This window comes from Pelodiscus sinensis, chromosome 3, assembly GCF_049634645.1.
Source record: "Pelodiscus sinensis isolate JC-2024 chromosome 3, ASM4963464v1, whole genome shotgun sequence".
Classification (NCBI taxonomy): domain Eukaryota; kingdom Metazoa; phylum Chordata; order Testudines; family Trionychidae; genus Pelodiscus; species Pelodiscus sinensis.
Genome location: NC_134713.1, coordinates 123913464 through 123930262, shown reverse-complemented (window position 1 = coordinate 123930262; position 16799 = coordinate 123913464). Strand labels below are relative to the sequence as shown.

Sequence of the window (16799 nt, the reverse complement as noted above, 5' to 3'; positions counted from 1 at the left end):
AATTACAATATCCTCCAGTCTGTACCAAACAATAATTTCTTTCATTTGGAATAAACTGTTTGTGTATATTATAGTAGCAAAAAAAGCTTCACCTATATAAATATTCTCCCAACCACAATATCAATGCATACTGCCAGCAAAGCATGCAGTGAAAGACTACAGATTGAGTAATATAAAGTGTTAAGCAAGACAACTCTTATACAGATGATACAGTTGTCTGTTATACAGACAACTCTTTATATAATCAATCAGAAAAGTAGTATGACTGAAACTTTGCTCAGACATTTGAAAATTTTGGGGTTCGGGTTTGGTATTCAGAGTTAAATTTGTGAGTTTAACTTTAATCCAATCAGTGATGCCTAGGTGTAGAAAGAATCTCTAGACATTGAGCCTTCATCATGTCTTGTTTGTCACAGTGGCGGTAGGGGAAGGTTGGGGAGGCCATCATCCCCTTTGCAAAAGTCATAATTGTAGTTAAAAATTAAAACAAAATACGGTGGTGTATGTTTATAGGTATTAGGAATGTTAAATTTGGATGAATTAAATAAATAGTCGATGGGATTTCCATTGACTATTCAATTAGTCTATAAGGGTGCTTCTGCCTTTGAACTGTAACAAGAGCCCTACTTAGGGCTCTTGTACATTTCAAAGGCTGAGGTGCCGCAGCTGGCCCCATGCTCTGCTCTGTGCAGCCTTTGAAATCGATAAGAGCCCCAGTGGGGATCTTGTATATTTCAAAAGGAAGCCTCGCAGGGAGCATGGGACAAGCGGGGACCCCTTCCGCTTCACAGGCTCCCTGCTGCGCCTTAGCCTTTGAAATGTACAAGAGCCTTGGGGCTCTTGTACATTTCAAAAGTAGAATCGCAGCAGTGCGGCACAAGCGGAGACGGCTTCAGTCCCTGCTTGTGCTGTTTCTGCTGTCTCTACCTCTCCTGACACCCCCACCCCACCCCCTCCCCAGCGGAGACGGTGTTCAGGGAAACTGGCTTTTAAGGGGTGGAGAGTGACTAGTTGCATCACTAGTCGACTAATCTCTTACATCCCTAATAGGTACTATGGTGATGGGTGACCGTATAAAATCCTTAGATTTTTCACATGAAATGGCTTATGAGAAATAATTCAGATAGACCTAATTGACAGTAAAATGTACAAACTGTTTAAGATGTGAATTCATGTAACATACTTATCTGTACTGAATAAATCCAATGCACGTTTGATTAAAAGAAATCATGACCGTGTCTTAGTAAAAGGATGAACAGAGTATGATTTTTTTTTTTCCAAATTGTTTCTGGCATGAGTCATGGTTGAAACAATAAAGAAAAGAGACTTAGTATAGTTTAGAATTACAGATGCAGGTTAAACCATCAACATTTAAACTTGGATGTTCTTACAGAGCGGCTTTTGTAAAACAATTAGGCCTTTCGTTAACTAGTGCAACTTCCGTGTGTAGACAGCTCTAATTTGTAAAAGGTTATCTGGAATTCTGTGCTATGACGTTAGAAATCTAGTCTTCCAGGTCTTTTATTCCAATAAGCTCAAAAGTAAGTTGAAAGAACTCAAAGCAGGAATGTTGGCTACAGTTGTGTTAACCTGAACATCACAGAGCTGGAAAAGATGCAAGGTAGGGATGTTAGTGTGTAATTGAATAGTCGAGTAAGTGCATCAAATTTTAGTGGTTACACAACTATTCAATAGTCCCTTGTGGCAGGGTTGGCTGCCAACGCACTTCTGATCCCTCTCCCAGGGAACTCCCTGCCATCCTGTGCTGCTGCCCCCTCTGAGGCAGCTGCGTGGGGTGGCAGGTGGGAGATAGTTTAAAAATCAGCCTGCCATTCCAAGTTGCTTCCTCTGTATCAGAGGCAGCAGTGTGGGGTGACAGCAGACTCTGTCTGCAGTGGGCCCAGTCTTGCCACGGACAGAGGCTGCTCCATGGGATGCTGGAGCAGCCTCTGTCTGCGGGGAGCTCGGGCCACTGCAGACAGGCTGCTTCGCGGCAGCTCCCCTGCAGCGGTACCGGTGGGGAGAGTGGCTTTTAAGCTGGCTCTCCTCAGCACTGGTTCTTCCTGCTCCCCCTCCCCTCTGCCTCTGTAGGAGGCAGCAAGGGTAGGGGGGCAGGTGGGTCTGTAGAGCTGGCACACGAGGAGCCTGTTTGAAAGCTGGCTCCTCACAGGTATCAGCTCCCACCTGCTCCTCTCACCCTCTGCACTGCTGCCTCTTCATCCCACCCCCTCCACACCCCCCGTCCTCCGGCCACCTTGATACAGAGGCAGCAAGGGTGGGTGTGATGTGTAGTCAACGAGATGAAATGATAAGCCTAGGCTTATTGGTTAATCCTGTAGTCGTCTATACATTGACATCCCTAGTGCAAGGTAAACCAACCAGAAGTAATTTTAGACTCTTGAGGGATATATGCTGAATTGCTAGCTAGTCTTGACCTCTGCAGCTGAAGGGAATCTAGGCAAGAGACAGTCTGACAAAGGGGATAGTTTTAGAACTGTTCTTGAGGAACCTTCATTATGCCCTGACCACAGAATGAGCCACATACTGAAAGCTACAGATGTTCTGGGATAGATCATTGCTTAATAGTCCTCATTTTGATATTTGTGTTGTCATCCTGTCTGCATCCTCCTTGTTTCTTCCTCTGCACAGTGTTTTTTCTCTAATCTTATTTTCCTTCTTACCTTTCTTTTTTTTCTTTTTTGTCTTCTATGTTATTCTTTATTGGAGGTATTGCAGAGGAGAAATGCACCAGAAGTAAAACTGCCTGCAAAGTGAAACTAAGGGCCCATTTCTATTCCCATTAAAGTCATTGAAATTTTTCCTGTTGATTTCAGTGAGCTGGATTTGACAGGTGGACAGCACATTCCTAGCTAATGTCTATTTGTGAAGCACTTCAGCTCTTCAGTGTTCAACTTTTGTGGGACTTACTATTGGTTCTGAATGTCCCCTGGAATTTGCCATTTGTCCATACCTATCTAGACAAACTGTCAGCTAGAAGGTGTGGTAGGAGTTCTTCTATAACAGCTTTGTTTTATATATAAAACATTTTGTAAGAATAGTAACTTTTTATAACAAGCTTTAAGTTTTCATTTGTGGATCAGCCTTTCATTGTAGAGTTAGTCAAATAAAGAGCAAGTTAAACAGTTTGTTGATGTTTGTTCAATCTACTTGATGTTTGTTCAGTCTTTCAGCTCCACAAGTCCTGACTCACTGAAAATAGAAAAAAATGCTTTTCATTCTTGAAAATTGTTTCCATGTCTACACCAGTGTAGACCGTTCCAAGTGGGCACTAATGCCTATTAACAGGTATAAATTGGAATAAGAGTTTAAAGTGTGAACTGACATAGCGGAAGTGCAGAAATTCACTTTTACAGGTAGGAGAAATGTCCCTTTTGTTCATATGGTGATTCTTTGATTGCAGGCAATGGTGGCTTGTTATCCAGGCAATGGAACAGGATATGTGCGTCATGTTGATAATCCAAATGGAGATGGAAGATGTGTCACGTGTATATATTATCTTAATAAAGACTGGGATGCCAAGGTATGTAGTTTCTCTTCCTATATAAGAGATGTTAGTAATAATTTTTTTACATGCATGTTTAGGATTCTTGCTCCTGGTCCTCAAGTTTTTCATTGTGCTCCATATCACTTACATTATAGTTTAATTTTAAATAAAATAAAAAATCCCTTGTGCACCTTGATGAAGCGTACAAAATACTAAGCATTGTTTTTTCATGGTTTTGAAGGATATTGACAAACTTCTGGAGTGGGAGGCAGGAAGGGATTAATACTCTTAATACGATATACTCTTATGTCATCTTTGACACAGACCAATGGACTTATTTTATGAGCACCCCAGATATCTAAAAATTATGATAATAGTATGTATGAAGACATATTAATTAGGGACGTGAGCGAGTAGTTGACTAGTCAACTACCTGATACGCATAAGCGTATGCTTATTGGGTAGTCAAGTGGAGTATCAACTACTCGCTTCCTGTCCTACCCCACCTCTTTGCTGGCTCTATGAGAGTCAGTGGGGGATAGAGGTGGCTGCTATGAAGCTGCCTCTGCCCTCAGCAGGCCAAGGCTTGCCGGGGGCAGAGGCTGCTCTGGCAGGAGCCTCTGTTTGTGGTGACCTGGGCAGAGCCACAGCGTAGATGGCTCCCAGAGCTGGCACGAGATGGAACTGCTCAGTCCCAGCTCAAGCTGGCTCTTGGAGCTACTCCTGCTGCAGCTCTGCAGAGTGGCCCTTATTGACCAATTGTGTAGTATTGTATGGACTGCACGATTAGCCAGATCACCACAATTTAACATCCTTAACATTAATATAACATAATTGGTAAAGAGGCTTGTTCTGTTTGATATTAATGAAATGTAACCGAAGAGGAAATGTATTCATAAAATTCAGTATGGAAGTATATCTAAAAGATACAATATTTACTTCAGCTTTGTAGTGTGTGGTTTTTGGTTTTGGTTTTTCTGTGGTATCTAGGTTTGTTTTGTTTTTTTAATATAGCTGGCTGTTAGTTTCTGTTTAACACCCATTGTGCCTGAAGGGAGAAGCTGCAGGTGTTGTATCATTTTAACTATATCAGTAAAGTTTAAGCAATACAATTCTCTGTAGTGTGAACACAGGGCCGGACGGAGGCATGGACGAGCAAGGTAGCTGCCCAGGGTGCCTGATGGCAGCTGTAAGGGGCACGCAGCGTCCCTTACAGCTGCCATCAGGCGCCACGTGCCCGGCTCCTGCAGCACCGGCCCGCCCGCATCCTCGCAACGCCCTTCCTCCCACGGCCGCGGGGCCCTACATGGCTCAGTGCGTGTGCCAGCAGCGGCAGCTGAGCTGCACTTGCGCTGTGCACCCTAGGGCGGGCCCTGGCCTGCGTGCCAGCGGCTGTAGCCGGGCCACGTATGCGCTGTGCGCCCCGGGGGTGGGCCCGCTCCCCACGGGCAGGCCCGCCCGTGCCTGGGGTGCCAGAATGCCTCGGGCCGGCCCTGTGTGGACACAGTTACACCAGCATTAAGATGTCCCATATATACATGGCTCGACAAATAATGCAGTCTACTCGCCCGTGGCAAGTAGATTGCAACCCGGAAGAGCCGGGTTCGGGAGATCTGCACATGCACAGAACGATCTGTGCATGCGCAGATCACCGGACAGCGCGGCTAGTGAGCGGGGCTCACTGCGGTTCGGCAAGGTGTGTGGGGGTGTGTGGGCGCATGCGCACGCGCGCGCACACATGTATAGCTTGTACCTGTACAGAAAAGTATAAGCTATACTGATATAATGCACCTTTATAGTGGCATAGCTGTAACAATATTTGGGGTTATACCAGTATAATTATTGTGTTGGGTTTTTTAATCCCCAGTGATCAAAACAGTAATACCAGTACAAAAATGGCTTGTAGACTAGGCCTAAGAGCTCAGAAAAGATCTCTCATTCTTTTATGAACTCCCAAAATGAGGACATCTAATGTGCCTTATGGCATCGTTAATAAATTTAGGTTCTGAAGGCTGCTGTCTTTGATAGGTCTGCTCTATATTGCTGGTACAGTTACACTGGCAAAGCCTTTGTGATATAAACTAGGGATGTAAGCAGCTAGTCAAGTGACAGCAAGGTGTGGGGAGTGGGAGCCGGCTTAAAAAGAGCGTTCCCAACCAGCTCCTTCTGTGGTGAGGTAGAAGTGCAGCAGGGGACTGGGTGTGAGCTGAGAATCAGCTGTCCCCGCTCGCACCTAGTCCCAGATGCCATGCCTCTGCTTTAAAAGCATTTAAAAGGCAGAGGTGCAGTGTGCGGTTAGGCGCAAGCTGGGACACTGATTCCTGGCTCACACCTGGTCCCCTGCTTTGCCTCCGCCTTTTAAATGTAGTAAGAGCCAGGAGGATGTTATACATTTAAAAGGCAGAGGCACAGTGGGGTTAGCTCCTGGGGCCAGGAGCTAACCTTGCAGCAGCTCTGCAGTTCCCCCCTTATTGAATAATTGAGTAGTTGATGGAAATTCAACTACTCAATTAGCTGATTAAATGAAATTTAACATCCCTGATTCAAAGTAGTTGAGATACCATGGCGGTAGCTATCCCTGTTCTGATCATTGTGTGCAGTGCCCGATAGAAATCTCCACTTTGCTTTTAGCCAGTAGTTTTCTAATTTATTTTCTAGGATTTGGGGCTTGAATAACCTGTTTAGAGGTGGTAATCACTGTGGCAGTATAGATAGCTAATCATGGCTCAGTGTAGCTGTACAAGATATTCAGAGCTAATAACGTGAGTTCAGACTTTGCTAAAGATTGTATTGGGGAGCAGTCAGGTATACAGAGATTATTTCCCTATTGTTATGTAGAGAAGAAAAGGTCACTCGCGATTGTTTGAAAAATCATATGATTAATCCAGTACAGTTCTATTGTTTAACACCTTAAAAGTGAGAGACCTGAAATGAGGAATATAAACCAGTCAGATCTCATGTGCAGATCTCTGCACTTAACTGGTAACAGTTGAGTTCAGTGATGATAATTTTCATATTCAAGAGGCTTTACATTACATTGTCTACTTCACACTACTTCCCTGTGGGGTAGATAGTAGACTTGTGTACAGTTTGAAGATCTGAAAACTGAGTTGGAGTGGATGTAAGTAGCCACATTGGGGGAGCCCACAAAGCCTCCACCTCTGACACCTCTATGCAAAATAGTAAACCTCTTTTATTTAAAAAGTAACTTCTAGTCTGGTTTAGCATGACTGCATTCTTCAAGCTGTAATGTATGGTTGAACATTTGGATGACTTTGCTTTTAAAAATCATGGTTTTCTTAAGAGTCTTAGTCAAAGCTATCCAGATTGCCCCTTCTCTGTGGCTTTAAAAAAAACAAACACATTAGTGCTCCAAAGGCCAAAGACCCAGTTAAAGAAGAGTCATCACTTCCTTACTGTTTTTAAGCTTATTAGAAAATCAATAATTGCTCTTGGAGAGAGCGCAAAACCTATTGGCACTGAGAATTAGAACTCTGCTATTCTGGGCTGTGTCTTTTTGTTTGGTGGTTGTGGTCACCACTTTAACATCTCTCACTTCCTTATTCTAATGGGTATTGGTTAAAAAACAAACAAAAAACCCTTTTATTTTGAAACAGAAGTTGAGGGTTAGTCTCTGTGAAGCATGATAACCTATAACCATCCAGTTGATTCACATATTTTCATAATCTACTAAAATCCTTAACACTTTAATTTTAGAAGACTTGACATTTATGACTGAGGCTGTGCATTGTCAATATATCTAAAATACAAAGGTAAATATTTAAGACTGTTTTTTGAATCAAATAGGTAAGTGGAGGTATTCTTCGAATATTCCCAGAAGGCAAAGCTCAGTTTGCTGATATCGAACCCAAATTTGATAGACTGCTGTTCTTCTGGTCTGACCGCCGCAACCCTCATGAAGTGCAGCCAGCATTTGCTACAAGGTAAGATGAATGAGATGTAGGAACGTATTCCCAAAGCTTCTGTGAGAGGGGGAACAAACTAGAAGAGAGGAGCAGATGTTAATACAATATGGCCTGAAATGGAGACCATTGTCTGTACGATTTGAGGCTCTTTTGCAAATGTTTTACAGGTTGGATCTCACTGGTCTGGCACCCTGGGGACCTTACTGGTCCCAAATGAGGGGATTTGCCGGACCAGGGAAGATCCCTCCCCTCCTGGCCTGTGCTGCCACCAGGGGAGGGGTCCAGCCTGCCCCCGCGGCTCTCTAAATGCTGCCAGCCCACTGCTGCCGGGGTGGGGGTACCACAACTGGAGCTCAGCAGCTGCTTGGCTCCGTGGCTGGGGCTGGAGTTGCGGAGCCAGGGCTAGAACACAGGACTGAGCTCTGCAACTGGGTCCAGAACTCCCTATGCTATTGTCTTTCTGTGCATTTTTGCCTCTTTCTAGAAAATGGGTACAATTTGGAGTACTTAGAAAATTATTTTTCTTTACATAAATACTCAAATGAGACATGATTGGTAATTTTGATTCTTCTTCGAGTGGTCCCCATGGGTGCTCCACTCTGGATGCTGGTGCATCCTCGCGCCGGAGACATTTTCCAGCAGTTTCTGCCACGTTGCTCAGGCACCAGAGTGCCCTCTACTGCTGTTGGAATCCTAAGGCACCTGCGCAGCACGGCTCCTCAGTTTCTTCTCTACTGTCCTCGGCAGCAGATGGAGCCACTGAGTTCTCCTCGTTTTCTGTTTAAAAATAGATTAAAAAAACCTGTTCCACTCCCTAGTTTTCCTCAGCATCCAAGTTTTTTAGCCCTTTTCTCCTTACCCAGCCTGTTGAGAGAATTTTTTTTTCTATTGTGGCCCGCTACTTTTCCCCCAGGCGCCTCATGCCCGGCTTTAAGCAATGTGAGGCATGCCATGATGCTATGCCTGTCTCTGACGGACACTCTAAATGTATAAAGTGCTTGGGAGAAGCACACCAGACACACAAGTGCTCCCACTGCCTTAAACTCACTGCGAGAGCACGCTGTGACTGAGCCAGTAGACTCAAGATGCTCCTTTACGAGAAGTCCCTTCGCCTATCTTCTAAGGACTCTCCCGTGGCTCCTAAACCAGCGGCACAGAGTAAGGGTGTGGATAAAAATCGTCCCTCTAACCACTCTGGCCATGCAGCCTCGAAAACTGGCCTTTCCCCCAACTCCTTCGCTACCCTCGGCACCGACGGCTGCACGGGTCAGCACCAGAGAGAAACTGGGGACTTTGGGCACGGTGCCACGTAAGTTGGTGCCGACTCATAAGAGAGCCCACTCGGAGCTGAAGCAGAGGCCAGCGGCACAGCAACCTATGGCACCGGGGCCATACGAGACTCCAGCCGTAACAGCTGGTCAGGGTTCCAACTGATTGGCACCGAAGCAACATGCCTGCACTGAAGAAGCCACGCGCCGATGCCCCGCTGCCTGAACGCCCGGCACCGGAGCCGGTTGCCGTACCTCCGGCACCCACGGTGCCTCCGGTGTCTACAGCAACCTCAGCACGGATGCTGTCCTCGGTACCAGATAGACACCACCGTTTGGCACCGAGAGAGGGCCGCAGTCAGCACCGTTCACCCGCATGGAGCCATATTTCTTTGGCACCGATTTCACCAGGTATTTCATCTCTAAATGCTGCCAGCCTGCTGCATCACGGCTGGAGCTCCACAGCTGGGCAGAGCTCCGCATCTGCCTGTTTCCATGGCCAGGGCTGGAGCTGTGCATCTGGGGCTAGTGCTCCCCGCTGTGCTGCCAGTTTCTCCCCTTCCTCTCTCTCTCTCTTCTCCTCCCCCCCCCCCCCCCACTGAGTTGCTGGACCACGGATGTTGCTGGACCAGGGAGTCTCAGTTAAAGGAGGTATAACCTGTAGTGACACCCATACTTAGTGTTGTCCAGCATTTTAATTGCATAAAGGATCATTTGTTTTTTGTTTGAGGGGGGCAATTTGGGCTGTATTCAAAATTGCTGGAAATAGAAAATTAGGTAGGGAAAAAATGGTGGAATAGCTTTCATTGAGTCTTTTGACTGTTTTGATTTAGTTGATTATGGTAAGGCAGTGTTGCATAATGGATACAGTAGAGGGCTGGAAGTCAAGATGTGTGATCTCTGCTACTGGCCTGCTGGGTAAACTTGGGCGGATCACTTGGGCCATGTGCCTTAGTTTACAAAATTGGATAATGATTGTAAAGTACTCTTAAATCCTATTGATAAGCATTTTATAAAAGCCAGATAATGATTATTACTAACTGCTTGGCAGTGTTTAGGACTCTTGAATTATTGCACTTTGGGGTATGCATTAAACTGAGCAAAAGTACTTTTTAAGGCAGTACTCAAAAGGAATGTAGGTATTTATGTGCCAGGCTATCTGAAGCACACAGTGCATGTGCTTGATCTTGTAAGAAGTGTGTTGTATGAATTACATTGAAAGACGAGTGCTTCACTTGATATGCACCTTCTAAGGTGATGTCTGTGAGGAGGAGCCTTTGGCACGTTTACTGCACACCTTGCATACAACAAGGTATTCTGGTGTTAAAATTAGAAATTTCATACTCTGGAATTTTTCTTTATTTAAAAAAATAGGAATGAAGGGAAAATTCCATTTTTTTTTTTTTTTTTAAGTCAAAACATATTAAGAGAATGAGTACAGGCAGTCCCCGACTTACGCGGATCCGACTTACGTCGGATCCGCACTTACGAACGGGGCTTTCTCGCCCCGGAGCTCACAGGCAGCAGTCAGCCACCTTGACCTCCGGGGCGAGAAAAGCTGCTCCTGGTGCCCCGGTCTGCTGGGGACCGTCTCCAGCAGACCAGGGGCATCAGGAGCAAAGCAGCAGCCCCGGCGGGTTTGCTCGCGGTGCCCCTGGTCTGCTGGAGACGGTCCCCAGCAGACCAGGGGCACCGCGAGCAAACCCGCAGCCGTGGCAGGGTCCCGCGCTTCTGAGGCTTTGCTCTGGCAAAGCCTCAGAAGCGGGGGAACACACCGCTGCTGCGGGTTTGCTCGCAGTGCCCCTGGTCTGCTGGGGACCGTCTCCAGCAGACCAGGGGCACTGGGAGCAAAGTGGGTCCTGCGCCAGAGCAAAGCCTCAGAGGCGAGGCACCCCGCCGCTGCGGCTTTGCTCCCCGTGTCTCTGGTCTGCGGGGGGGGGGGGGAGGCGCAGGCCTTTGTTGTGGACCCTGGGGCACGGCAGCTGGGGCGCTGCCGGTTGGTCCCGCAGCGCCGCTCTGGGCACTACTGGACCAACCCGGCAGCACCCCAGCCCTCTGCCCCAGGCGTCCTGATTCAGCCGCTGCTGGTCAGTTTCAGCAGCGGCTGAATCAGGACGCCTGGGGCAGAGCAGCTGGGGTGCTGCTGGGGTTGGTCCAGTCATCCCCAAGTCAGCCGTTGCTGAAACTGACCAGCGCTGACTACAGGAAGCCCGAGGCACAGTTGCTCTGCCCCGGGCTTCCTGGAATCAGCGGCTGATCAGTTTCAGCAGCAGCTGACTTGGGGTTCTTAAGTTGAATCTGTATGTAAGTCAGAACTGGCGGTCAGTTTCAGCAGCGGCTGAATCTGGACGCCAGTTCCGACTTACATACAGATTCAACTTAAGAACAAACCTACAGTCCCTATCTTGTACGTAACCCGGGGACTGCCTGTATTCTGATTGCACAGTGAAGTGCTCAAAAGTTAGGAGATACCAAGGCTGGTGTTGCCTGTTATTACCAATAGCAATATTGAACAAGAAAGGTGAAAGTCTAATAATATTGTGGCTAGTCACTAAAAATCTATTTTCTGGAGAATCTCACATCCAGAATAAAGTACCTGGATCTTATGTAATCAGGCCTATTTTTATATGAAGAGTGGAAAAAAATTATCAGAAAATTAGCTTATTATTTTCCTGGACCTGACTTTAAGTTTTGATTTTTCCTCTGTATTAAACTGTGCATGATAAAAAGGAATGCTTTTTAACATAATGTGAAACTTCAGACTTTGATCTTAGTCTACACTTAGGCCTAGATTACGCTATGTTCTCTCCCATTTTCCTCCTCTGTCAATCTAAGATACGTAGCCGAAGTCTGTGTTTTGCATGGTGTTTTCCATAAAGCAAAGGTGGTGGGAGCTGCTCTCCTGTCCACTGCAGCTACTCTTCTTGTCCTGGTGGAGTACTGGAGTTGACAGGAGTGCTCAGAGACTGATTTATTGTTTCTAAGCAGATGTGATAAATTGACCACTGGTGGATCGATTGCTGCAACATCAATCCACCATGTAATGAGGAGAAACCTTTATTTTTTTCATAGTATTCGGCTATACTACACAACAACATAAGATAGGAAGCTTGTTGAAAATCCATAGGTCTTTTATTAGATATAATGTAATGACCTAAATTGGAATTTAGCTAGAACATTGAGATTAAATTTGCAAAGTACCATGGGATTTTTAACTGCATGTGTTCCAGACTTCCTCTTTATTCTGTCTTGTTTAAAAGATTGCATTTCCAAAGGCACAATACCCTATATGCTGCATTGGGGATTGGTTCAATACTGATTCAGATAGGATGCCACTTACTGAAATTATTAAAATACTTTTGAAGTGTCTGTCACAAACTATTCATGGACTACAGAATGCTGGTCCATCTGCCTGGAAAGGATAATTACTTTTCCTTCCCAGTGAATCACCAGCATGATTTCTTGTAGCATTAGTCTACCTTGAACTTGCTTAATTTATGAAATATGAGACCATACCTAAGATGTGGCTGTAGTCTGTACAGTACAGTTTCTGGAAGTGATTTGTGTAATTGTATAACACTTAAAATGCAGATTCATAGCATCAGTGCAAACCTGCTTTGTCATTTCAAATTTCCTCCTATACAGTGATGCTAAAACAATAGAAATTAACAGAAAATGTATTTTTCCTGTTTCTCCTAACCCCATACTCTTTATCAAATTTACTGTAAAAAACTAACAATTAAATAGTTTATATTATGTAAATAAACATCACTGTAAGCTTTGTTTTCTGGAGTACAGGAATTCATTTGTTGTATTTTCATTCATTTTATAGGTACGCAATAACAGTGTGGTATTTTGATGCAGATGAAAGAGCACGAGCTAAAGTAAAATATCTAACTGGTAATTAATCACTTGTGTATTATGTGTTCTTGGTTTTCTGGGGGGGAGGGGAAATCCTAAGTAGCCTTAACACTATGAACAAAAAGAGGGATAACATAATTTTTTGTGTAGTCATGTTTTAGAAGCGTGGTCCCCAACCCGGTGCCTGCGGGCGCCATGGCGCCCGCCAGGCTCTTTACATGCGCCCGCGGAGCCGTGGTCCCCAACCCGGGTGCGCTGCGCGTGCCCTGGCCCCGGCGCTGGCCTTGGCCCCACCCCCGGGGGCGCCGTGCGTGCCCTGGCCCCGGCGCCAGCCCTGGGCTTGGCCCCGCCCCTGGGGGCACTGCGGGTGCCCTTGCCGGCTCCGGCGCCGGCCTTGGCCCTGCCCCCGGGCGCGTGGCGCTTACGGGGGGGGGGGCCCGGGCGGGCAAGTGTCCCCGCCCCCTGGTGCCCAGCGGGCGAACGGCCACGCCCCCTGGCGCCCGACAACCTGAAAAGGTTGGGGACCACTGTTTTAGAAGAAAGGTGCTGTGATGGTTAAAGCTCTGTGACTTGGGAGATTCAGGGTATGTCTAGACTGCAAAACTGTCAGGATACTGCAAGTATCCCAAAATAGCTACCGCACATCCAAGGAATAATTTTCAAAATAACCGACACACTATATCAGCATCCCTGTAAACCTAGTTTCACAAGAAATAAGGGATGTCCCGAAATAGCCTATTTTGAAATAAAATCAAATAGCACAAATTGCATACCTTATTTCAGTTTAGAGTGCAGTCTAGCTGTAGCCCCAGATTCAGTTTCCTATTTTGCTAGATGATTTGTGTGTGACCGTGGGCAGATCACTTAGTCTCTGTCTGTTCCTGGTTTGTAAAACTGGGCTTTTACTTCTCCCCATTAGGGATGTAAGTGACTGGTCACTTAAAAGCCGGTTCCCCCCTGCACCATCTCTGTGGGAGGCAGAACGGTAGCGGGACTGGGTGCAAGCTGGGAATGCTCATGTATTTTTTTTTTTTCATTCATTCATTTATTTATTTATTTACTTTTCTGCAGGTGAAAAAGGTGTGAGGGTTGAACTCAATAAACCTTCTGACTCCATTGGGAAAGACGTTTTATAAAGCATTTAATCTAGCAACTTTCCTTGCTACTCTCCCCTGGTGAACTCTTAACTCTTGAATGTGAATAATGAGATAAAGGAAAATTGACAACAGATCAACATTTTAATAAGGAAACAAACACAGCATTTCAATGTTGCATCAAACAGAAGATTTTGACTGCAAATCAGCATTGTGCTATGTGATTGTGACTTCAGACCTGTGACTGCTTATGTAAAGAAGTTAAGCAATCAGTAAGAAATAGCGTACACATATGGACATGAAATAAGTGCCCTACATTGAAATTTTCCATTCTTATATTTTGCCAGACCTGTCATCCAGCTGAATCCAATTCATCTCCCCCTTTTTTATATGGTAAAGTTTGGATTTGGGATAATTTTTGTATGACCAGGTACAACTTATTGAAATTGAGTAGAAATACAGTATTCTCCAAAATGTCATTGATCTATTTTTGTAAAACTATTCATACTGTTCTCTTCCATGAAAGACCTAATTTAATATAAGAATTGCCAGTAACTACTGATGACTTTAATTTTCTTTACACCTGAAATCCGAAAAGGAGCACTTTAATAACCAGCTAAAAACCTGATTGTTTTATGTTCATATCTCACACTAATTTGAATTTTAAGATTGCTGCTGTATTGTTTTTGACTATGTCCTTTATGAAACTTGTTAACAAACAAATCACTGTTACTATCAATAACTTCTAATTCATGGTGTGTATGTGTGTTTGAATCTGCAGAGGGGAAGGGTTCTGTGTCTCTAAGTGACTGGCACTAAGTGAACTTGACACTATCCATGCTATAGGTGGTCTTGGGGACCTGGTAAATACCGTCAAGCTCCTTGGATACATAAGGGCTTTCCTAGACTTCTAGAGGTTCCCAAAATCACATCCCTACTTGACAGGAGACTTTCACATTTTTCTTCCTTTCTGAAAGATTTTCTTTTAGTCTATGTAAGTTAATAGAATGTTGAAATTCACAAACTTTATGTTCTTTCTGAGTATCAGTGTCCCATCTGATCTGCAGGCTGGCACCTTGATCTATTATATAGTATCAAGCAAACATTCAATACATTGAGGCTGAAGTGCATCACTACAGGCTTCATGTGTAATACATTCTGCTGAAGGATTTCCCCAGAAAGGCACTGACCTTTGATCAGTACTGAGTATTTAGTGAAAAAATTTGCTTTTATTTTTACATGTTAATTTTTTAAAAGGAAAAGCAGACTTTACATTCAAAAGCTTTCAAATTCTGTTACTTAAGAGATGGATGTTGTTGTCATGAGTTTAAAAGTTTGAGAAAGCAAAGAAAATCCTAAAAGGCAGCATCCATATTTATAAATGTTTTTGGTATTCGAGTTCGCCGACTTCAGTTTTTCTGTCTGTCCTTGATTTCCTGACATAGCCAAAACAATGTGAGTGTACAGAAATGTTTCTGTATATAATATTACAATTTAAGACAATTTTAGCATCTGTATAGTTTGTATTCAATCAGACCTTTTCTATGGAAAGCTCAGTAATTTTTATTATAAAAGATTACTATTCATGTAAAACATGAAAAACCCAACAACCCTAATTGTATTTAGTGACAAACTGACCTGGGGAGGGGGTGGGGAATTCAGTATTGTAATACAATGGAGGAGACCTTAATGGAAAATTTTTCATTTTGTTCAGAACTTTATTCTCACTCTTCACAGCTTTGCTTCTCTTTCCTCCCTTCTTCCCAGAAAATCAAACAAGACACCTCTACTGTAAGTGCCTCTGCCAGCCTGACCAAGGAGTACAAATCTTCATTACTGTCTAGTCTGCAGTGCGGTGCATTGCTTTAGGCCAACTTAAAAAAAAAAAAAAAAAAAAAAAAAAGCCATCACTTTTAATCTTACTACTTTTGTATTATTTTGATGGAGATTTGATTGGTTTTGTTTTGGAAATATACAGCATGAGCTTTTCAATTCTTTGTCAGTCAGTCTGTAATTCAAACTTCTATTTCTGCAGGTATGCAAAGTATCAGATTCTAATCACTGTATAGGTTTGTGCTTGCCAGACAGGTTTTAAAAAGTGCTTAATTTTTTTGTTTCATCATTCTTGTCAATCACTACAAAAGGGTCAGAAAATCAGAGCAGCCATTTCATTAACAGTATCCTTTTAGAATTTGTTTATTTCATGTCAATTGAAATCTACAATTGTGAGTGTCATGAAGCAGGTCCTGTTTAAAACTATTTTTTAAACTGTCTTATGACCTTTATATGTTTAGTCCTGGTTAAAGATAAAGCTTCCTAATGCTATTTTTATTCATTACATTAGCCGACTATAAAACACACAAGACTTTTTTCTATAACAGGCAAAGAAATTCAGGATTCATTTACAGATTGCCTATAAAGTCATGTAATTTGAAAAGCAGTGTTCATTATAAAGAGCTCTCAAGTTGCTTGTAAAGCTAATCTAATTAAAAAGATGTATAAAGGTTATTGGAAAACAATGTGGTGGTTATTTGTAATTCTGTAACTTTTTAAAGCTTACTCCAAAGCAACTAATTTATAATCTGATAAAATAAGGGTGTGTGTCTGTTTTTAGCATTCAGTGACACTGCAGCTACAGTCAAGGGTCTGTCATTTGTTTCCTTTATAAACTCTGTTTTTAATTATCCGGATGTGTGTGTTTGATTTGGCTTTTTTAATTGAGAGGAGGTTGAGAAAAAACAGGTGTCAGTTTTTAGACTCGTGGGTGAGCTGTATTGGTGTAAGTGGTCTTGTACACCAGTGCAATGAATCTACATAGGGTGGGTGGTTTGTATTAGTGTAGCTACACTGGTGCAAAACCCCCAACCTTTACAGACAGGATTTTAGCCATTAATGGGAGTTCCTTCCCCCCCCCCCCCCCCCCCCGAGCTCATCATGAATGTTTACCCTTAAGGACAGCAGTAACATGGTACAATGTGAGCCAGACTTCCTCTTGCATGTCATTGGCCAACCCTTGCAAATTATAAAGGTTGTTTTCTATGCCTTCTAGTCGGTCCTTTCCTGACCACTGTTTGATGAACAGGTTTCTGCTTCACTCCAGCTCTTATAAAGTCTCTTAAATATACTACAGGTTGGACCTCCCTCA

The 16799-nt window shown here is 43.9% G+C and overlaps 1 protein-coding gene across 1 annotated transcript in view; it reads left to right on the top strand.

Annotated features, from left to right (window-relative positions):
- Nucleotides 1–16344, top strand: part of EGLN1 (egl-9 family hypoxia inducible factor 1) — a 37623-nt gene extending 21279 nt beyond the window's left edge. Inside the window, exons 2-5 of the mRNA XM_006122076.3 lie at nt 3422–3541; nt 7313–7449; nt 12532–12599; nt 13632–16344. Coding sequence (XP_006122138.3) covers nt 3422–3541; nt 7313–7449; nt 12532–12599; nt 13632–13696 — 390 coding nt within the window. The 3' untranslated portion in view covers nt 13697–16344. The remainder of the gene's footprint in view (nt 1–3421; nt 3542–7312; nt 7450–12531; nt 12600–13631) is intronic.
- Nucleotides 16345–16799: the final 455 nt, after the last annotated feature.